Raw genomic sequence first — 23,235 nt, 5'->3', positions numbered from 1 at the left:
GACACAGGCAACAGAGCATGCACAATGTCGGCACTAGTACAGTGTATATCCACCTTTCGCAGCAATGCAGGCTGCTATTCTCCCATGGAGACGATCGTAGAGATGCTGGATGTAGTCCTGTGGAACGGCTTGCCATGCCATTTCCACCTGGCGCCTCAGTTGGACCAGCGTTCGTGCTGGACGTGCAGACCGCGTGAGACGACGCTTCATCCAGTCCCAAACATGCTCAATGGGGGACAGATCCGGAGATCTTGCTGGCCAGGGTAGTTGACTTACACCTTCTAGAGCACGTTGGGTGGCACGGGATACATGCGGACGTGCATTGTCCTGTTGGAACAGCAAGTTCCCTTGCCGGTCTAGGAATGGTAGAACGATGGGTTCGATGACGGTTTGGATGTACCGTGCACTATTCAGTGTCCCCTCGACGATCACCAGTGGTGTACGGCCAGTGTAGGAGATCGCTCCCCACACCATGATGCCGGATGTTGGCCCTGTGTGCCTCGGTCGTATGCAGTCCTGATTGTGGCGCTCACCTGCACGGCGCCAAACACGCATACGACCATCATTGGCACCAAGGCAGAAGCGACTCTCATCGCTGAAGACGACACGTCTCCATTCGTCCCTCCATTCACGCCTGTCGCGACACCACTGGAGGCGGGCTGCACGATGTTGGGGCGTGAGCGGAAGACGGCCTAACGGTGTGCGGGACCGTAGCCCAGCTTCATGGAGACGGTTGCGAATGGTCCTCGCCGATACCCCAGGAGCAACAGTGTCCCTAATTTGCTGGGAAGTGGCGGTGCGGTCCCCTACGGCACTGCGTAGGATCCTACGGTCTTGGCGTGCATCCATGCGTCGCTGCGGTCCGGTCCCAGGTCGACGGGCACGTGCACCTTCCGCCGACCACTGGCGACAACATCGATGTACTGTGGAGACCTCACGCCCCACGTGTTGAGCAATTCGGCGGTACGTCCACCCGGCCTCCCGCATGCCCACTATACGCCCTTGCTCAAAGTCCGTCAACTGCACATACGGTTCACGTCCACGCTGTCGCGGCATGCTACCAGTGTTAAAGACTGCGATGGAGCTCCGTATGCCACGGCAAACTGGCTGACACTGACGGCGGCGGTGCACAAATGCTGCGCAGCTAGCGCCATTCGACGGCCAACACCGCGGTTCCTGGTGTGTCCGCTGTGCCGTGCGTGTGATCATTGCTTGTACAGCCCTCTCGCAGTGTCCGGAGCAAGTATGGTGGGTCTGACACACCGGTGTTAATGTGTTCTTTTTTCCATTTCCAGGAGTGTATAAAGGCAGCCTGTTACGTCACCGCTGTAAACACTATCGATAAAACTGCTGAAGTAGTCACATGAGAGTAATTAAACGATACGTCAATCATTCTTGGCTGCAAAAATTAACACTCTAATGGATAACACTGGTTATAAATGTACTCGATATGTTCCATTAACTTATAACAGTTGCTACATTAAAAAATTTCCCACAGGCGGTACATTTTTCTAAAACATTGTGTTACAAGAAAATGGTTTCACTTCGTAAAGATCTCTCGATAACATTACAGCTTGCTATAATGAGAGGCTAATATGTAGAAAGGCGCTTTGCTACACTTCGGAAAAGGTGAAATTTGATTACAAGCTTAAGGGATTACCACGGGAAATAGCAACTTCCTTGGAATAATCGTAGACTGGTATGTTATAGCAAGGTGCATAAGACTGCGGATAATAACATGGACAGCGTTTGATTGCAGTTTCAGCCGCTACAGTCTGAAGCCGAGCGACCGCTACGGTCGCAGGTTCGAATCCTGCCTCAGGCAGGGATGTGTGTGATGTCCTTAGGTTAGTTAGGTTTAAGTAATTCTAAGTTCTAGGCGACTGATGACCTCAGACGTTAAGTCGCATAGTGCTCAGAGCCATTTGAACCATTTTTTGCAGTTTCAGTGCTCCACTGCCCGCCCACAGATAGCTTCTCTCACTGTTGAAACAGTTCAGAGCGCTTCATTTCGAGCCATTGACTAGAGAAATCTGTTCGAGAGTACTGTTGAAGCAAATGGGAGCATGACGTCTCTCTTTAATCTCAACATGCCTCCTATGTGTTAGAGCGCTTTACGAAAGAGATTAATTCACGTTTTGGGTTTCAAATAGGCAATGTAGCACTGAAGATGAACCTGCCCTTTGAAACTTCCGTTCGAGGATAAACTAGGCGATTAAAAGGCCGACCACGAATTTTATTTTTAGGTTTGCAAGCTTATGTTTCACTTTTGTTGCTAATACGGAAGAAAAGTCTAAACGAAGATGCTATTATCCAAATATCTTGCTTTAAAATACTTGTATAGTGAAGTAGTTAAAAAGCTGTAAAGCTGGAAGTAGTGAAATAGAGGTTAGAATAATCCAGTTCCCAGTTCAATACAAAAAATAACAAACGGTAAATGACCAGTCTGAGTCCGACCCCCATCGCACATGGCAGTTTTTCTCTGCATGTCCATCTTTTCAGAGATGGTTGCTGGACTCAGCTGTTCGATACAAGATGTCTAATGAAACGTCTTTCAGTCGTCTAGTTTCGAAACTTATTTTATTTGGCTTCCAGTTCGGGCGATTTTCTGCCGACGGCAGATGACGGTTGAAGTGATCGCTATAGCAAGCAGAAATCTACTAATACGAGTACTTCTGGGCTCTGTTTCGACCATGACCGAGGTGGAATCTTCCTACAAGTCGATCAGGGGCCTGAAGATGGCGAAGTAAATCGCCAAATAAAATAAGTTTCGAAACTAGTCGGCTCACTGGACATGCTGTCAGTTACTCCACTGCCTGCCGGACAGCTCATACGCGGGCACTTACTGACGAGGAAGACGGCGCCTTCTAGGGCGGTGACGCCGGTGAGTAGCGGCACGCGGTGGGCCCTGCCGGCGCGCAGCAGCTCGGCGGGCGGCCTCGTCAGGAAGGCGCCCCCCTCCGCGTCGGCTGGCTCCACCGTCATCACGAACGGGATTACCGTGCGCTCCTTGTCCTGCACGTGCGGCACACGCAGCTGTTACATTGATCCCAGGATACGCGAAAACATACTCTAGCACTTCTAAAGTAACTGCATAACCACTAGAAATTTCACACAACTTCTCCAAAAGGCCGGCCGGGGTGGCCGTGTGGTTCTAGACGCTACAGTCTGGAACCGCGCAACCGCTACGGTCGCAGGTTCGAATCCTGCTTCGGGCATGGATGTGTGTGATGTCCTTAGGTTAGTTAGGTTTAAGTAGTTCTAAGTTCTAGGGGAATGATGACCTCAGAAGTTAAGTCCCATAGCGCTCAGAGCCACTTCAACCACTTTTTTCTCCAAAAGCGTGATGCAGAAAACTACGAGATGGTAGCCAAAAGTTACTCGAATATACACTGAAGAGCTAAAGAAATTGGTACACCTACTTAATATCGTGCAGGGCTCCGGCAAACACGCAGAAATTCCACAACAAGACGTGCCATGGACCCGACTAATGTCCGAAGTAGTGCTGGAGGGAACTGAAACACTGAATCCTGCAGGGCTGCACAGAAATCCGTAAGAGTACGAGGGGGTGGATATCTCTTATGAACAGCACGTTGCAAGGCATCCTAGATATGCTCATTAATACTCATTTCTGGGAAATTTGGTGGCCAGCGGAAGTATTTAAACTCAGAAGTGTGTTCCTGAAGCCACTCTGTAGCGATTCTCGACGCCTGTGGTGTCGCATTGTCCTAATGAAATAGTCCAAGTCAGTCGGAATGCACGATGGACATTCAAAAAATAGTTCAAATGGCTCTGAGCTCTATGGGACTTAACTCCTGAGGTCATCAGTCCCCTAGAACTTAGAACTACTTAAACCTAACTAACCTGAGGACATCACACACATCCATGCATACAACGTTTTGTGTAGTGCTGCAAGTCGAGAGAGCGTAATATATTTATCAGTTCATGTTCAGTTTTTCTCCAGTTTTTGTTAATCACAATATCGTAATCTCTCGTGCACATCACTCAACCGTCAAGTTTTCCTTCTTCACTCTTAATGTAACATGTAGTCACTCTGATGTAGTTTATTTTACAAAATGAATCACTGCGCGGATCAGCTGATAACGTTCCCCCTACATATCTGAAAACATTCCTCAACTCTCTAGAAACAGCTTCACTTAAGCGATTGGCTGTTTCCTTCAATTTTTTGCAAATGGCGGTTGTATGAAGTAGCAGTTTCTTGGGGGGAGGGAATGAGGGCGTGTACTCACCTCTGGCGCGAGCGCGTGGCGCATGTCCTCAACGAAGGCCTTGGCGGGAAACTCCATCAGGTACATGAGCACCTCCTCGGAACTGCGCGTGCGCAGTCCCAAGTGCTCGGTCAGCACGAACGTACGTTCCGGCACGGCGGTCGAGAAGGCGGCGGGCACCAGCGCACTGCCGCTCATGGCGATGACGCGCTGGAACAGGCCTGCAGCCGCCGCTGCTCAGCAAAACGTTCTCTACCCTCTTGTGAGAGCAGAGATCTTCATACTTATCGTAAAATTATATTACAGTATAGAAATGCGGACGTTTCTATGGTGCTACAGTCATGGACTGTGCGGCTGGCCCCGGCGCAGGTTCGAGTCCTCCCTTGGGCATGGGTGTGTATGTTTGTACTTAGGATGGTTTAGGTTAAGTAGTGTGTAAGCCTAGGGACTGATGACCTAAGCAGTTAAGTCCCATAAGATTTCACACACAGTTGAACAGTTTCTATGCTGGTGGAAGGGGGCGGGGAGGGGGGGCTGCTGTTCAGAAGCTGTGAGTCGCTCACTCACTCTCGAGGCAGAAATAACACTGTAGTTCATGAGATAGCTGCAAACTTTTCATCAGTAAATACACTCTTTGGGATTCTGAAGGTGGGAGGTGTAAAATACGGAAAAACTTTGCTTTTTGCCAATGACACGGTAATTCTGCCAGACAGCAAAGGACTTGGAAGAGCAATTGAAGAGAATGGAGAGTGTCTTGAAAGGAGGATATAAGATGAAAATCAACAAAAGCAAGACAAGGGTAGTGGCATGTATTCGCATTAAAACAGATGGTGCTGAGGGAAATAGAATTGCAAATGAGACACTAAGTGTAGTTGATGAGTTTTATTATTTGGGCAGTAAAACGACTGATGGGGACGGAAGTAGAGAGGATAGAAAATGTAGGGTAACAATGACATGATAGGGGTTAGTGAAGAGGAGAAATTTTTTAACATCAAATATAAATTCGAGCGTTAGGAAACCTTTTGTGAAAGTATTTGTCTGGAGTGTAAGTATGTAAGGAAGTAAAACGTTGACGATAAGCAGTTCAGACGAGAAGAGAATACAAGTCTTTCAAACGTGGTGCTACAGAAGAACGGTGAAAGCTGAATGGTTCAAATGGTTCAAATGGCTCTGAGCACTATGGGACTTAACTTCTGTGGTCATCAGTCCCCTAGAACTTAGAACTACTTAAACCTAACTAACCTAAGGACTTCACACACATCCATGCCCGAGGCAGGATTCGAACCTGCGACCGTAGCAGTCGCGCGGTTCCGGACTGAGCGCCTAGAACCGCTAGACCACCGAGGCCGGCGAAAGCTGAATGTATAGATAACGTAGCTAATGTGGATGTACTGAATGTAATAAAAAAAAAGAAATTTGTGAAGTAACATGATTAAATGAAGGACTCGGTTGATAGTGAGTATTCTGAGACATCAAGGAATCATCAATTTAGTATTGGAGGGAAGAATGTGTGTGCGTGTGTGTGTGTGGGGGGGGGGAGGGGGGGGGGCGAGGATAAAAACTGTAGAGAGACACCAAAGGTTAGAATAGTAAACAAGTTCAAATGCATGCAGGTTTGCAGGTTGTAGTAGTTACTCCAGTTAGAGTAGCATGGAGAGCTGCAGGTACATTTCTGCAAACCATCACAAGAAGTGGGAACCTGGATTCCCACTTCAGTGCGCTACAGTCACTGTGAAGAAATTCTTCTACCTTGGAAACAAAATAAAGCTCAGCAGAAGAAGCAAGAAGATAACAAGAAACATACCAGCACAGGCAAAGACAGCACTTCTCGCCAAAAGATATCAAGCGTATGGCACTGGACCATTTGAGAAAGAAATTTCTGACAGTAGACTACCGCGGCGCAGCAGTGGATCACACACTCAAGGAAAAGCAGAAGTGAGAATCGACGCGAGGAAAACTAGACAAGAGGGAAAAAATGAAATGATCGTCTGGCGTTGATGGCCGGGAGACTCCACCCAAGGACGTTCGGCCACTGGACTCAAGTCTTATTTCAGGTAACGCTCCATTGGGCGACTTGCGCGGCGGTGATGAGGATGACAGCACAACACCCACGCCACGAGCGGGTGGCTTTAGGCAAAATTTCTCGCTACATCCACACACTTGGCGGAAGACATTATTGTTGTAGGCATCTCTATGTGCTCACTACGCGCTCAGAATTGAAAACAGTGACGTCACGCGATCGATGGGCATGCTAGAGACACTGTCCAACACATCTGTGCAGAGCTTCATCACATTTTCATAGTGGTTTCCATATCGCGCCAAATCGGACCTTACTTTCCGAATACCCCCAGTATTCAGGAAAACCTTCACACAGAATAATGTCACTCTCCACCTGTGCCTTATACCTGCGGCAAAGCTTTTGTATGATGAGTTTCATACATGTTTAGAATTCCATGATAAACAGAACAGCACACCTTGACTTCCAAATAAAAATCACTATGCTTGGACACCTGCCTGGAAAAAGATAAACTCGGGTGACGGGGCTTGGCATTAAACAGATTTGTCGCTAGCATCTCCGTGTACATGTTAGAGTTCATTCTAACATTCAGCCAGGCAATGCACGATTTACCTATAGTGCAGAAGGCTTCCCAAATCATAGCACTGACACCACAAAATTTTTGCTCTTTCTTACCTGCTGCTCTTTTCCCAGGTTACGCCAATAATATTGGAATGCATCCGGCAAATCTGAATTAAACTTCTATTTATCACTGAAGACCATCTTATCCCATTCTGAAGGCCATGACATACGTTTTGCAGCAAACTCCAATGAAGCCTGTTTATGTCTGGTGTTGGCGCAGATTTCTGCAGTAGTTTCTCGAACGCAAAATGTTTGTCATGTAACAAAATTTGTCGTTTACATCTGGCAGTCAGTGGCAACTGTAAATAAGCAACAAGTCGAGAGGAATGGTGGTTTGTGGCCCTTGTTTTGTGCAAGAGCAACCATTTCGATGTCCCAGATAATTTTCTACTTTGCCCATATTTTCCATTCTGTCCATATGGTGCAACCAATCTAACGAAATTAGCAATCACTCTACTCGAACGGTTCAACTTCTTGACGATTTGATGATTAGAGTGTCCCATTTTTTTCTTTTTCATCACATGATAACTGTTTTGCGCGTGGCATTGTCACAATCGTGGTTTATGTGTAGCACACGCGCTGTCACTACAGGTGCCTGTTTCCCATCTGCAGTAACGGCACGTGCCTACACACTAAAACCGCACAAAGGTGACTGCCTTTATACTGAGTTCCACCCTCTGCTACCCGAATCGTTAATGTCTTGTTGTATACTGCACTACTGACATCAAATCAAGCACCGTTTGACTGCAATTGTCGGTATACCGGATCCCGTACTAATGTGCATACACTGTGTCCAACTATTCCAGTCGACAGTGTTAATTTTCCTACAAATATCCATGCCTTTATGTTGATTTCCACTACTATACGAGCCTATCACAAAACGACAAACGGCAGAAATTCACACGAAGGTCAATGGTTTCGCGACATAACGGACGTTCAAGTCAGTGTGAAGCGCGAGTTGAACAACATCCGAAAGAAGGTCCGTCCTGGCAGTTTCACTTGGTTCTATGAACGTTCTCCCATGTTTTGCACAAGTGACAGGAGACATGAATCCTTAAAACTACTATCTTAAGGTTTGTCTATTTTTTTATTAACCCAGTCTTAAAACTCTTTCTACTGTGTTTGAAATATTTAACAGGATATCCTTTAACCCGTTACTATGGGCATATGTAAAGCGCATGACAAATATCATTCGACACTTACGGCGCTAATTTCGGCCCAGCGCAGTGTTACAGCAAATGTCCTTTCAGCTAATGATAGTTGTTTTTGGTCGTTCGTTATCCACAGTATCAGTCTACTTCGCATATTTTCATACGCTTATGTCGTATGGTATTATTTTTTGGGGTAATTCTTCTGATTCAAAAAGGGTATTTTTGGCTCAAAAACGGGCTGTTCGAGCTATATGTGGTGTAAGTTCGAGAACCTCTTGTCGACCCCTATTCAATAGTCTGGGAATTCTGACATTGTCCTCACAGTATATATTTTCTTTAATGTCGTTTGTTGTTAGCAATATTAGCCTATTCCCAAGAGTTAACAGCTTTCACTCAGTTAATACTAGGCAGAAATCCAATCTGCATGTGGAATGCACTTCCTTGACTCTTGTGCAGAAAGGAGTGCAGTATTCTGCTGCATCCATCTTCAATAAGCTACCACAAGAACTCAAAAATCTTAGCAGTAGCCCAAACTCTTTTAAGTCCAAACTGAAGAGTTTCCTCATGGCTCACTCCTTCTATTCTGTCAAGGAGATCCTGGAAGAGCTAAAAAATTAAGCAAATTCCAGTGTTACATTGTTGATTTTCTTTATTTATTTTTACGACTTGTCACATGAATATGTTTTTTTATATTTCATTTTATCTGTTTCTAATATCGTGTTATAATTTCATGTATTGACTCGTTCCATGACCATGGAGACTTCTCCTTAATTTGGTCCCACGGAACAATAAATAAATAAAGAATTTGTTTTACGTGGAAAAACAAGGAAGATTGGGTTTAAAGTCCCGTCGACATCGAAGTCAGAGGAACACAAACTCGAATTGTGTCAAGGATAGGGAAGCAAATCGGCCATGTCCTTGCAAAGGAACCATTGCGACATTTGCCTGGAGCGATCCAGAAAAATCACGGAAAATCTGGATGACAGGAGGCGGGTCTGAGCCGTCGTCCTGCCGAATGCCAGTCCAGTGGCCTAACCACTGCGCTACCTCGCTCGGTTTTTACGCGGAAATGGGCCTCTGTAATTATTTCGGCAAACACTGCATCTGCGAAACATATGTACGCTGTCAGCGTCACTATAAGAAAAGGTTGTGAAACACGAAGAATGAACAAAACAAACTCACACATGAGGCCTGCCACGTAAGAAATTTCAAGTCTTATATAATATAACTAAAAAGTCTGTTTTAGAATGTACTAAAATATGATGCCCCGGTATTTAAAAATGTATCGTGCGTTACCCAGCTCTTTACAGAGACCGTGTAGTGCCGTGTTGCCCGTACTTACCTCTAGACATGGGTGACAACATATGAGCATGGCAAGACCACGCTCCCGCGTCTTGGCCGAAGATGGTGACGTTCTTGGGGTCACCGCCGAAGTTGGCGATGTGGTCCTTGACCCAGCGGAGAACCATCACCTGGTCCTTGAGGCCCATGTTACCAGGTACCACGTTGTCTCCCGTACTCATGAAACCTGCCAACATTTCAGGTTACCGTTGTTAATGGTACACGAACATTTCACTACCTGTAGTTTACTTGGATGTAGTATACGCCAAACGATAAAAGAAAAAGTGATTCACCGCCGAACACAGTCGGATGTCAACGTAACTTCATTCACAAACACACGATTTGTTAATGATTGAAGTTGTAGTTCCCTGTGGCACGTACAACGGTTATCAGACAATCTGAAATGGGCTTCATTGTTGGTCGCCATTTGGCCGGTTGGTAGATTCGTGCAGTCTCCAGATTTGTAGTGCACGCGGATGTGACGGTGACTCGATGTTGCCAAGCACTGAAACCTGAGGGCAGGCATACCCGTCGTCAAGGTTCTGGTCGACCTCGTATCGTAACTCCTTTTCGTCTGCCCCTGCTATCAGAGAACAAATAATGGGCTCCCTCGACATTCTGAATCATTCCACACCGTTGGTTGGACACTAGCAGTAGTCGTAACGCGACAACGCAAACAGCTGCGTTTGGATTGGTGCCGTAACCGGGAAGAATGGAGTGTTGAAATGTCGTCACAGTGCTTTCAGCGATGAATCACAGGTGACGATCGGTGACCTGGGGAAAGGTCCCACTCTTCCAATGTTTTTGAGAGACGCAGCTGTGTTACTGCTGGTGTCACGGTGAGGGGATCCATCGGGTATGTCTTCAAGCCACAGCTGATAGAGGGAACTCTGACAGCACAAAGGTATGTCTCACACATCCTGCGTCATCACACTTTACCTCTCATGCGACGTAATCATGGGGCCATTTTCCAACAGGACAATGCTCTTCCATACATGGCACATGTCTGTATGAGCTGTCTGCGTGATGATGAGGTACTCCCATAACCACAGACCCATCCAGAGTGAACAACTGTGGAACCAACCCGGACGTCAACTCCGTCCCAACGCCGATATGCAGGATATCAAGGACCAGCCGTGGGCCAGCTTGCGTCAAGAGTGGATGCAACGGCTTTCTGGCATCTTTCCACACAAATCAGTGCATGCATCCAGAAAAGAAGGGGTATAACATCATGATGATAAGTGAGCCCATACTGCTGGGTTCATCATAAATTTGGCTCCGTTTTGTAATCACTCCAATAACATGACATACCCTCTCAACCCATGAATGTTCATGTCGTTTCCTCCTCCGTTTCTCAGTCCTTTACCTTTTTTATCGGACATTGTAATTAAGAGAAGTAGCCTTCTCTCAAGATACTTGGTTAACATCCGTCCCAACGTTAACGAACACTATTGCTCATAAGCAAAGCCAATAAACAAAGAATGTAAACAGCAGTGATGTGTGCACACAAGTGCTTTCAGATGCGAAAATCGTCAAACATCTGCTAATTTTAACCGTCAGGATGATTAAAAAATGAAAGCTTACGCTGAATAAGCAGCTTATACAACACACCCGATCATAGTCTGTCCATTACGTAACTAATTTCATGTTACGAAAATAAACGGCAATTTTTTTTCTAAAGACCAAAAAGTAGCTATACAACCAGGCACTGACTGCAACATCTCCACTGAACTGCAGCAGAAATACGAGGGCTCCCCACATTTGCTGCTCAAGAATAAGTTACTTTCTCCGCCTGGAACGCGCAGAGCGTCTCGAGTGCGGCACAAGTGGTGTGTGCGGCGGGCGCTGTGAGAGAGCTGCTAATGTTGTGGAGGCATGATCGGAGGATTCACAAATGCTCCGGTCCGTTTAGCAATCGTATGCCGGTTTTAATCGATCTATACGACTTAGGAGCACCATTGGGCACTTTATTGGATTAATGAATGACTGGGTGGCTCAGTGGTACAGGCTGAAAGGAACGCCCTAAGGAGCAATATACACACATGTCAAAAAAAAGCTTTGCATCACCTCGATTCCCAGAACTCCTGAAGATAGCCGTTGACTGTGGACATTGTATCACAGACACAGTCCCTTTGACTGTTCAGAGATGTTACTAAACCCTAGGCGCTACAGTCTGGAACCGCGCGAGCGCTACGGTCGCAGGTTCGAATCCTGCCTCGGACATGGATGTGTGTGTTGTCCTTAGGTTAGTTAGGTTTAAGTAGTTCTAAATTCTCGGGGACTGATGACCTCAGAAGTTAAGTCCCATAGTGCCAAGAGCGATTTGAACCAAACCCGCCCAAAGATGTGCCGGCCGGAGTGTCCGAGTGGTTCTAGGCGCTACAGTCTGGAGCCGCGCGACCGCTACGGTCGCAGGCTCGAATCCTGCTTCGGGCATGGATGTGTGTGATGTCCTTAGGTTAGTTAGGTTTAAGTAGTTCTAAGTTCTAGGGGACTGATGACCTCAGAAGTTAAGTCCCATAGTACTCAGAGCCATTTTGAACCGCCCAAGACTGCTACGGTCGCAGGTTCGAATCCTGCCTCGGGCATGGATGTGTGTGATGTCGTTAGGTTAGTTAGGTTTAACTAGTTCTAAGTTCTAGGGGACTGATGACCTAAGATGTTAAGTCCCATAGTGCTCAGAACCATTTGAACCATTTGAACCGCCCAAAGATGTAAACAACCATGCATGAGCAGCACCTATGGTGCACGGCTCATGATGTCTGTGGTTCAACCATGCCTAGACGGTCAATACCACAGTTAAATTGCGTCCGTATTGTTATTTTGTTCCTGGAAGGGCTCTCAACAAGGGAAGTGTCCAGGCGTCTAGGAGTGAACCAAACCGATGTTGTTCCGTTATGGTGGAGATACAGAGAGACAGGAACTGTCGATGACATGCCTCGCTCAGGCCGTCCAAGGACTACTACTGCAGTGGATGATCGCTACCTACAGATTATGGCACGGAGTAACTCTGACAGCAACGCCACCATGTTGTATAATGCTTTTTGTGCAGCCACAGGACGTCATGTTACTACTCAAACTGTGCGCAGTAGGCTGCGTGATACGCAACTTCACTCCCGACGTCCATAGCGAGGTCCATCTTTGCAACCACGGCACCATGTAGCGCGGTACAGATAGGCCCAACAACATGCCTAATGGACTGCTCAATATTGGCATCACGTTCTCTTCACCACATATATCTTCAACCAGACAATCGTCGGAGACGTGTTTGGAGGCAACCCGGTCAGGCTGAACGCCTTAGACACACTGTCCAGCGAGTGCAGCCAGATCGAGTTTCCCTGCTGTTTTGAGGTGGCATTGGCCGAAGTGGCCGTGCGGTTAAAGGCGCTGCAGTCTGGAACCGCAAGACCGCTACGGTCGCAGGTTCGAATCCTGCCTCGGGCATGGATGTTTGTGATGTCCTTAGGTTAGTTAGGTTTAACTAGTTCTAAGTTCTAGGGGACTAATGACCTCAGCAGTTGAGTCCCATAGTGCTCAGAGCCATTTGAACCACCATTTTGAGGCGGCATTATGTCGGGCCGACGTACACCGCTGGTGGTCATGGAAGGCGCCGATAAAGGCTGTACGATAGATGAATGCCATCCTCCGACCGATAAGCAACCATATCGGCAGCATATTGGCAAGGCATTCGTCTTCATGGACGACTATTACTCCCCCATCGTGTACATCTTGTGAACGACTTCCTTCAGGATAACGACATCGCTCGACTAGAGTGGCCAGCATGTTGTCCAGGCATGAACCCTATAGAACATGCATGGGATACATTGAAAAGGCTGTTTATGGTCGACGTGACCCACCAACCACTCTGAGGGAACTACGCTGAATCGCCGTTGAGGAGTGGGCAATCTAGACCAACAGTACTTTGATGAAATTGTGGATAGTATGCCACGACGAATACAGGCATGCATCAACGCAAGAGGACGTGCTACTGGGTATTAGAGGTACTGGTGTCTACAGCAGTCTGGACTGCTGTAGGTCTCGCTGTATGGTGGAACAACATACAGTGTGTGGTTTTCATGAGCAATAAAAAGGGCGGAAATGATATTTATGTTGAGCTCTATTCCAATTTTCTGTACAGGTTCCGGAACTCTCGGAACCGAGTCGATGCAAAACTTTTTTTGATGTGTATATATAGACTCTTTTTACCGACGTGCATACGCAATCTGTGATATCTTCTCGTCAGATCTCGACTGCAGTGTGTGAGTATTGCGGAAGAATTGGCTCCGTCGTACATAATGAAGTGGTAGTGTGCAGTGGAGGTATATGGGCGTATATCAAGCGGAAACTATAGTTCGAGACACAAACGAGGGCAGCCGAGTTTGGGCTTGTTCTGCGCACCTGTGTCACGTACTTTCCGACAGCCAATGAGCGTTCAGTATGTTAAATGTGGTGGTAGTTAGTTGTTTAGAGAATTTCGATACCATTTGTTACGAGTTGTCATCCCTGGTTGTGGTGGTGAGTGATAAAACTAGCGATAAAGCTAGTGAGAGACACAATTTGCACCCTATACGCTTTCTTCAAGCGGAAATAAAGCGCATGCGCGTACAGCAATTGTCGCTTAGAATACTCAACGTTGCAATCCTCGTCCGTGCGTCGACATGAGCGAACCGCCATCGTTCGTGGATCGGACTTTAGCACTCCTTGACCGGATAACCAGTTGTCATTTAACCACTCGAGAGCAGCTTCGACCAGACAAACTCAGATTTCCACCGGGGAAAACAAGACTGTCATATGAATAATTGGACATACAGCAACGTATATAATACAAAATAGATTACAAAGCCAAAGGTCTCGTGTTCGATCCCCGGTCAATCTTAGGCGTTTTAGTTGTGACTTTTCACTTTATTCACCACAGTGATTGTTGATGTGAAAAATCCTGAGCAGCAGCGTGGTTCAGAATCCACGTGAAACTATACTTCCTCCTGTAACTGGGTGGGTAAGTCAGTTCAAAGGTCGAAGGAAGGGAACGGCATACCACTCCAACAAACCATGTTTCGTAAAAACACTGTGGTGTTCAAAATAATCTTCGAATTGATGAATGTTTTACTTGTTTTGAGATAATATCGTACGGGTCTCCTCTCTTACCTCAGTGACAAGCACGTACACACGCACAAACTCACTCACACACACGCACACAAACACACACACACACACACACACACACACGCACACACACATCAAATGAACGCGAAATTTAGCAGAAGTACAGCACGCTGGAAAATCACAGAGACGTTCTTGCCTACGTACCAAGAACGCCGAGGCGGTAGTTGAAGGTGACGACGACGACGCCGTGCTCCACCAGGTACTCTGGACCGTGGATGTCTGCGTTGCCACTGCCGCTGAAGAAGCCGCCGCCGTGGATCCACACCATCACGGGCATCGAACCCTTGGGAGGCTGGCGTGCACAGTTACAGTATTATCGTACAGAAAGTAATAAACGATCGTGTCTGCGACAAGCAATATTTGAAAAGTATTACATGAAGTTCATAACAAAACGTCTTCTCTCGGTATTTTTATAACCTGTCCAAGGCAGTTAGAAACTCCCGATATTTAGCTATTAACAGTGTAAACTGATACGAGTGAAAGTGTAAGAGATGCCAAAACGTTCCAGTAAACATGGTCATACACTAGCCCTGTGTGAGATAAATGAGAATGTACGGTTAAGAGTCGGTACTATCTCAAATGGCTCTGAGCACTATGGGACTCAACTGCTGAGGTCATTAGTCCCCTAGAACTTAGAACTAGTTAAACCTAACTAACCTAAGGACATCACAAACATCCATGCCCGAGGCAGGATTCGAACCTGCGACCGTAGCGGTCTTGCGGTTCCAGACTGCAGCGCCTTTAACCGCACGGCCACTTCGGCCGGCGTACTATCTCAAGTACGAAATATTTTGCTAGTTAGTACAAACGTATTTCAGATCTAAACTTCTCGTTCAAGTCCCATCTAATTGGCCTCAAATTTCACCTATGGTCCGTTCTTGGTTAGTGAGATACACGCATGTTGGGACACCCGTACGTTTTACTGTTGACGTGGGACGACATCTGACGGACTAGTGCGCTGCAAAACGGATATGCAGCGGCTGTAAGGTGACCGACCAGCTCACCTGACCTCACTCCTCTGATCTTAAAAGTGAGGTGTACAGCACCTTCCCTGATACGCTTCAAGAACTTCAGCAGCGCACTGTACAGTCTTTTCAAGTTTTACAAGATGACCAAGGGCTGTCTGAAAGAATTCATTACTTACTGTAGAGATGAATGGAGTACAGTATCCAAATGCAGGAACGCCTCTTTCTACTGGTATGAGTGTACAGTACATTGTAACATATAATGTGCTCACGTAGTACTGTATTTCTTGTTGAGGTGGGACACGGGTGAAAATCCCAATTGATCGAAAAGTTTAGATTTCAAATTTTCGCCCAACTCGCGTGCGTAATTCTCGTTCTTATATTGTACTTCACTTCGGCGCACACACAAACTTGACTCTAACTTTCCTTGTGGATTAACGATGTGGCTTGTAGGGATTCTTTCCAGTCGAATTATTGATGTTACATCCGTTTATTATGTTCAACATGCTGCCATTTCATTTTACACTTATTGCCGCCGCTTCATAGTTATTCCTTATTTATGCACGTGGTGTATTTGGACAGTAAATTTTGGTGCGGTAAGTAAAGTTTCTGATTGAGTCGAAACAGGATTTCGGTCCTCATCATCGTTTGTGTTCGCCATTCCTTCCGAAAGGTAATCATCACGTTCTTAACTCTGAGGGCTGCTTTAGAAGTATTTGCAAAATTAATCCTGTTACTGAGATCGTATTAGATCATTCATGGTTGATGGCTTCAGCGGTCAGGATTTCATTTTCTCTTGCATTCGCATTTTAATGGAACCGGCGGTCTACGCGGGAGAAAAAATACTAAGGCCTCTACGGTGCTACAAGCTGTTCTCAGATATGGATCATGCCTACAATGGTGGTGGTGGTTAGTGTTTAACGTCCCGTCGACAACGAGGTCATTAGAGACGGAGCGCAAGCTCAGGTTAGGGAAGGATTGGAAAGGAAATCGGCCGTGCCCTTTCAAAGGAACCATCCCGGCATTTGCCTGAAACGATTTAGGGAAATCACGGAAAACCTAAATCAGGATGGCTGGAGACGGGATTGAACCGTCGTCCTCCCGAATGCGAGTCCAGTGTTCATGCCTACAAAAGCAAAGTGATGTTTTAACAGTCCTTAGTGTTGCTGATTACTCTTTAGTACAAATACCTGTGTTGCTTACTAGAAATATTACATCTTGCCACGAGCTCAGTTCCTCCCAAAATTTCACAACTAACTCTAGACAAAATTTCTCTTCTTGTGAACAACTTCTTGGTGCAGCACTATGAATAGCATATTTAGTGCGATTGTAGTGCCATTTTCTCCAGTGTGCACAAACTTTTTGAGCTAAGCTGGCTTCAATATATATATGAGGGGTAATAAAATGAAAACTAGACAGATGGAAAGAAGTAAGTAAATTGTTTATTATTTCAAAAGCAATCATCATAACTGTTAATATATTTATCCCACTGTGGACAAGAAAGTCAATGCCTTCGAGGAAAAATGTTTACGGCTGCCTACGAAACCACGGTTGTACCCAGATGTGTGCCCCTTCGTCCGACGCAAATCAACGGCTACGAAGGTCTTTCTGCAGGGTTCCAAAAACATGTAAATCGCCTTGGAATCGACAGGCACTATATGAAGGATGTGTTATCAAAACAACCTTCGCTACACGTGGACGGCCATTATCCTGCAACACAGTGATGCCCTCCGTTAGCATTCCTGGGCGTCTGTACTTGATGGCTCGCTTCAGTTTTAGCAAAGTGTACATGTACCGCTGTGCGTTAATTGTGGCGCCGTGTTCCAGAAAGTCAGTCAGCAGTCGAAGAAAAAGATCATCGAAAACATACGACACCAATTTGTCTTATTAATGGGAATGGAAATTTATGGCCCCTTGGCCCTCTTGTAGAAGGAAGCTATTTCGTCGTATCGATCATTACAATTTTCGTCCCCAGCAATTTCTGTATAAAAATTTGCGTTGCTAGCCTGCGACGTGGCAGCATGAACTCTCTTGAGGAGTAAAGTTCCCGGTAATATTTTCCTAAAACAGTTTTTCTCTCTGGACAGGATTGTAAACGTAGTCACTTCTCAAAGAACGGAACCTGCTTTCTCTCCACTTGTGAGTTGAATTGATAAACTTTTGGACTCCGACCAAAGTATGACCATCCTCGTGGATTGCGCTTTGCATACATTTTAAAACGGCTTCACACCGAAAGCTATTTAGTAAAGGAAAGAGAATAAAGAGAACTCTTCATACATACACTGAAAGTCAGTGAGATACAATGTTATCCATCTGTTAAATGTTATCAAATAAGCATTTTAAAGTAATTCGGACGCTTTCACAGTATAGGTAATACTTACGTATTTCTCACCCTTCACTGTCATTCCGTCGCTGCTTTCATGAAAATTGTTGAGGCTTTGTGTCGACTTGTTGATATATTGGCTCAACTTGGTAGCGGAGAACAAAAGGAGAACAACAGCAGTAAATGTAAATGTCGTGTGACTAGGTCCTCCCGTCGGGTAGACCGTTCGCCGGGTGCAAGTCTGGATTTGACGCCACTTCGGCGACTTGCGCGTCGAAGGGGATGAAACGATGACGATTAGAACAACACAAAAAATGGCTCTGAGCACTATGCGACTTAACTTATAAGGTCGTCAGTCGCCTAGAACTTAGAACTAATTAAACCTAACTAACCTAAGGACCTCACACACGTCCATGACCGAGGCAGGATTCGAACCTGCGACCGTAGCGGACACGCGGTTCCAGACTGAGGCGCCTAGAACCGCACGAGAACAACACAACACCCAGTCCTTGAGCGGAGAAAATCTCCCACCGAGCCGGGAATCGGACCTGGGCCTTTTTTTCCCTTTTTTTCGTTGCATTTGTTCGGTGTGGATGTCCCAGGACACCCGTTCAAGTTCAGTGTTGAGCCGTTGACTCAGTTTTTTTTTATTACAGATGGCAGCTAACCCTCTGACCGAACACGCTGAGCTACCGTGCGGGCGATGTTGGCTCAACGGGTCCCTTAGGATTAACAGTCTGTCGCGCTGACTGCTCAGCTAGCGGAGGCGGACACAACAGCGGTAGATCACTGAAAGACGTTCAAACGCGGGAGGTATATACAGGTTGTCCCTTTCTCTTGGTGCATCGGCCGGTGTTTGCAAAACACTGCTCGCTGCGTCTGTCATGCCACGTCCTATGACGACAAAAGCGTCCGTTTGTTTCTCGTTAGAAGCAAAATGATTTTAAAAGCGTCGTTTTGCGTGTCCGTTTGACAGAGCGGTCCCACACTAGTCTAGTGCGAAATTCCTTCTATCAGTGTGTATTAACAGAGACAGTAAGTCGCGAAGAATATCGAATACCCCGGCAGCGACTCAGACGCGCTGCGGCAGCATTCAGCACGGGGCAGAACTCTACTCATTGTCAGTCGGTGCTGGAGTACGGGTTATTCTTTGTGGTTTATTGTCCCTGTTACCACACACCGATAAAACTAATATCGCACAAAAGTGGGACCGCTCTATCAAATTCTTTGTGGTTTACTGTCCTCGTTAATACTCGTCGATCAAACGAATGTCGCACTAGGCTACTTTGGAACAGCTCTATCGAATGGACACGTAAAATAGCGCTTTAAAACTTATTTTGTTCATAACGGGAAACAAACCAACTCATTTCGTCATAAGGTCGTCGCATGAAAGACGCGGCGAGCAATATTTGCATGGGCTGACTGCACCTACACTGCGCAAGAACGAAACCGCTAATATCTGCCGAAACACCAAAGAAAATGCGGCTGACGACTTTTGGGAAGGACACCCGGTATACTTTCTGGCTCTGAGCTCGACTCCAGTCCACCACGACCACTGAGGGGCGAATCTTCGACGACGACGCCGACCATTCGTGCTGGCGAAACATCAGAAAAATCACTGAACAAATGTCGGACGAAGATCCGGAGATCAAAGGCAACAGCTTACACCGTTTCTTGTATCGTCAACTTGCCTTCCCCTCCCTCCTCCAACCTCATGGTGTTTCTTCCCCCGAGAAATTTGACACCCCACCCTGAGAGGCGTGCGGCCCTTACGTTTGGCGTGTAGACGTTGAGGTAGAGGCAGTCCTCGTCGCCCTCCAGCCTGCCGGTGTAGAGGTTCACCTGCGGCGCCACTGGGCCCTCCTCCGTCGCGTTCCGGATGCTCGTCCACTTCTCGGCAGGCTGCGGCGGCTGAAACACCAGCGCAACCACTCACTCAGCTACAACCTGTGCCTGCTATACGATGTTAACACAAACAACAACAGGGTTGCAGTATGCAGTTTGTTCTCTTGAAGTGATCTGATCTCTAACAACATTTTCTGCCTCCCTACAGGTATCTTTATTATAGCACCTCTTTACCAACTCAGGGAAACGAGAAACCAGTATTATAGGCGAACATGCAAAAGACATTAATTACATTCTTTGAACCCACTTCTTTCTGTCGACCACATAAACCGATGCCGTTTCTTTGTTTCGCATGTGGGGTGTACTCATAAAGATTTCCTCATCACCTCGAAAATATAAAATATTCTACTTGGGGCATCGGAAAAGAATGTGTATCTGCGCATGTCGATATTCGTTTCTCATTTATCAGCTCATTGTGTACTTCAAAGTCACACCAAAGACATTTTAAGGTTAGAGTGACTTGTTTAGTCGTAAATAATTAAACTTTTTTTGTAATTTATGTTGACTTTCTCAACCGAATACCAGAAAGGTACATATCCGGGCGACATTGTATGCTTTTTGAGTTTCACCAGAATAGTAACGCAACAGTTGCTACCATAACATTTGCGTTGATTATCCAAGTCCATTACACGTTCTTAAATGCCAAAGATGGTTTACTAAGTTTAGATCCACCAGTTCTGATCGTTTTGACTCGTATTGATCAGTACAACCAACAACTTTAGACAATGACATGTTAAGGGCGAAAGCGGAAGAAAATCCGTATCAGACAATCGAGGGACTGTCGAACACTCTTAACCAACCTTGGTCGACCATCCAAGAGCATTTGCAGCAGATTGGTAAAGACAAACAAAGCCAACCGATCCACCACATAAAACGTATTGCTTCTGCAGCACAATACAGAAGCGTTTTTTGTTCGCTTCGTCACTGGAGATGAAAAATGGATCATCTATGATAATCCAAAACGCAAATGGCAGTGGCTCCCTTCAAACGAATTTTCACGGAGTACAGCTGAGAGAGGTTTCCACCCCATAAAGGCGTTTTTGTGTTTGGTGGAGTATTCGCGGGAGCGTTCATTCTGAAGTGCTAAAACCTGGACGAACTGAGAATGCAGAACCTTACCGTGAACAACTTGATCAATTAAATGAATCTTTAATTGAAACGACACCAGAAACTGTCATCTGAAAAGGTGTTACTCTGTAACACGATAACACAATACCGCACTGTGCAAGATGAACCCCGGAAAAAATTAATGAACTAGAGGTGTAAGGTATTGGCTCAACCACCATATTCATTCGATATTCCATGATCGGGTTTCCATTTATTCCGATCTCTACAACATTTTAGAAGTGACAAAAAATGTCCAAAATGCCATCTCCAGATATTTTTCTCCAAAACCAAATTTTTGTTGATCCGGTATTGATAATTTGCAGAAGGTTGATGATAACGAGGGTGATTACGTCAGTGGTTAAAACTAAACACTTTTTATCAATGTATCTGTTTAAATTTAATGTGGAGGATGTGTACCTACGAACAGATGTTTCCTGGTCGGTATTTCAATCTAGTGACTGATTCTAGAATCATATGAAGGAATGCATGATAAAAGTTTCCCTAAGCAGTTTCCGACATTTTATTTTTTATTTGTTGTGTGACCTGAGTTCTCTGCAACCTTTGTAAATATTTAAGTGATGAATAAAATATTAAAGCTATTTGAAGAATATTGTTTATTCTTCAGCAAGAGAGTTTTACGGTGAATAAAATTGAGTACACTTTTACAACTAGTTACGTGGACAGTTAAGCCGTACTTAGTTGATCGTGCATAATTTTTTACCTTGGAACGGAAGACCTTCTGCCGATGAAGGCGTGATACTTGCTAAAAAACTGAGTTTCTTTAGTCGATTAACAATTTTCCTTGCCTGGAAATTGGAAATTTTTGTTAGTTGCCAATAATTTCTACTTCAAAATGTTTTTAACTTGTAACTTATTTTTTATAGTACTTCTTAGTTTGATTGTACTTACTGATTATTGTTACGTAGTAGAACAACGATGTAACAGATAGATTATTAAGTATAATAGTGACAGGAGTTTATGGACTGCAGGACTTTTAAATTTGAACAGCAAATTTTATCTTAGTTGCATGACTATGTTGAACTTCGCAGCGGTTTTTCACATTCGGGAAAACTTTACTTCTCCGGAGTATCTTTTTTATCTCCGCAAGAGACGACAGCACACGTCAAGTAAGTGCTAGAATTTCAAAACGAAATAAGAAAATATGTTAAAGATCTGTTACAGGACTAGCGGCTAAAGTCTGAAAAGTGTTCAAAGGTACAATATTCACCCCTCATAACTTTTTGTTCGTTTCCAGGTACCTGTTTGAAGTCCCTGGGCCACCATACCATTGGCTCTCCGCTGGAGGACCTAAACAAAAGTGGCAGAGCCCATTGATAACGTGGAGTGCAGTGCGGTAATTCGTGTTCTGTGTTTGAAGGGGAACAACGCTGCAACAGTCCACATGCAACTGATACAGGAACAAACGAACATCATTTGACCCAGTGGTAAGGTGGAGCAGACGCTTCTAGTGAGGTCAAACAAGTGAGAATGACAAAGGAATAAGTGGCGGACCATTTCTCTGTCAAGTATCGGGAATCACGAGAAAAGTGTGAGTCCTGTTGCTCAAGGATCGCCTCATCACGGGAGATACGACTGTGAAAATCAGTAATGTATCAGTTTTCACCTTATTGTACGACATCCTTTTACTTACAAAGATCGCCACCAGTTGGGTTTCGGGAGGTCCGTTACGAGGAACGGAAGCGGGTGCGGAAATTTTGCAGCTCTCTCAGTCCGGTCCTGACGACTTGTATAGCCACGTAATCACGATGGGCAAGTGCTGGGTTTACTACCATGACCCAGAAACAAAGTGGCTAAGCAAACAGTAGAAAATGCGTATTTATCACCGACGAAAAAGGCAAAGACCCAACCATTATTGGACAGAGTGACGCTGGGTGTTCCTTGGGACTGAAATGGAATGGTGCTAACAGATTACGTTCGTAAGTGGCAAACCGACATAGGACCGTACCACCGAAATCTCCTGATGAGATTACGGAAGGAGATTACGGAAGGTAGTCAAGACGAAACGACGCGGAAAGCTGTCTGTTATGCTCCACGGTTATGTCCCAACTAATCCAGCACATGACATAGTCAAACATGCTGCTTCTCTGGGATATCAAATTTTATTTCAAATGCCTCCTTTCCCCCTTGGATACTTCTTATATTGCAGCCAAGGACTACTTCCTCCTGCCTTCAGTAAAGGAACCATTGCACGGCAAACATTTTCAGAGTAACTACGAGATGATTTTTGAGGTGGAATGTTTCGTGAACAACCAAAATCAGTGTTCGAAAACCAAGGTTTCCACCAAGACATTTATTTTGGGAAAAATGTGATGAGTAAATACAGTCAAAGACAAAAAAGCCGACGCACCACGAAGGAATTATCCGAATGGGACGGAAATCGGTAGGTGTGATT

At 45.6% G+C, this 23,235-nt stretch overlaps 1 protein-coding gene across 1 annotated transcript in view; it reads right to left on the bottom strand.

The window, feature by feature from the left end:
- The window catches only part of LOC126235082 (juvenile hormone esterase-like), a 92,803-nt gene that overhangs the window by 44,975 nt on the left and 24,593 nt on the right, over nt 1-23,235 (bottom strand). Inside the window, exons 2-6 of the mRNA XM_049943815.1 lie at nt 19,584-19,721; nt 14,667-14,814; nt 9,361-9,546; nt 4,251-4,450; nt 2,847-3,015 (exon numbers count right to left, since the gene is read on the bottom strand). Of these exons, the coding sequence (XP_049799772.1) occupies nt 2,847-3,015; nt 4,251-4,450; nt 9,361-9,546; nt 14,667-14,814; nt 19,584-19,721 (841 nt within the window). The remainder of the gene's footprint in view (nt 1-2,846; nt 3,016-4,250; nt 4,451-9,360; nt 9,547-14,666; nt 14,815-19,583; nt 19,722-23,235) is intronic.

The sequence above is a fragment of the Schistocerca nitens genome, chromosome 2, assembly GCF_023898315.1.
Source record: "Schistocerca nitens isolate TAMUIC-IGC-003100 chromosome 2, iqSchNite1.1, whole genome shotgun sequence".
Lineage (NCBI taxonomy): Eukaryota > Metazoa > Arthropoda > Insecta > Orthoptera > Acrididae > Schistocerca > Schistocerca nitens.
This window is presented reverse-complemented; position numbering and strand designations above follow the sequence as displayed.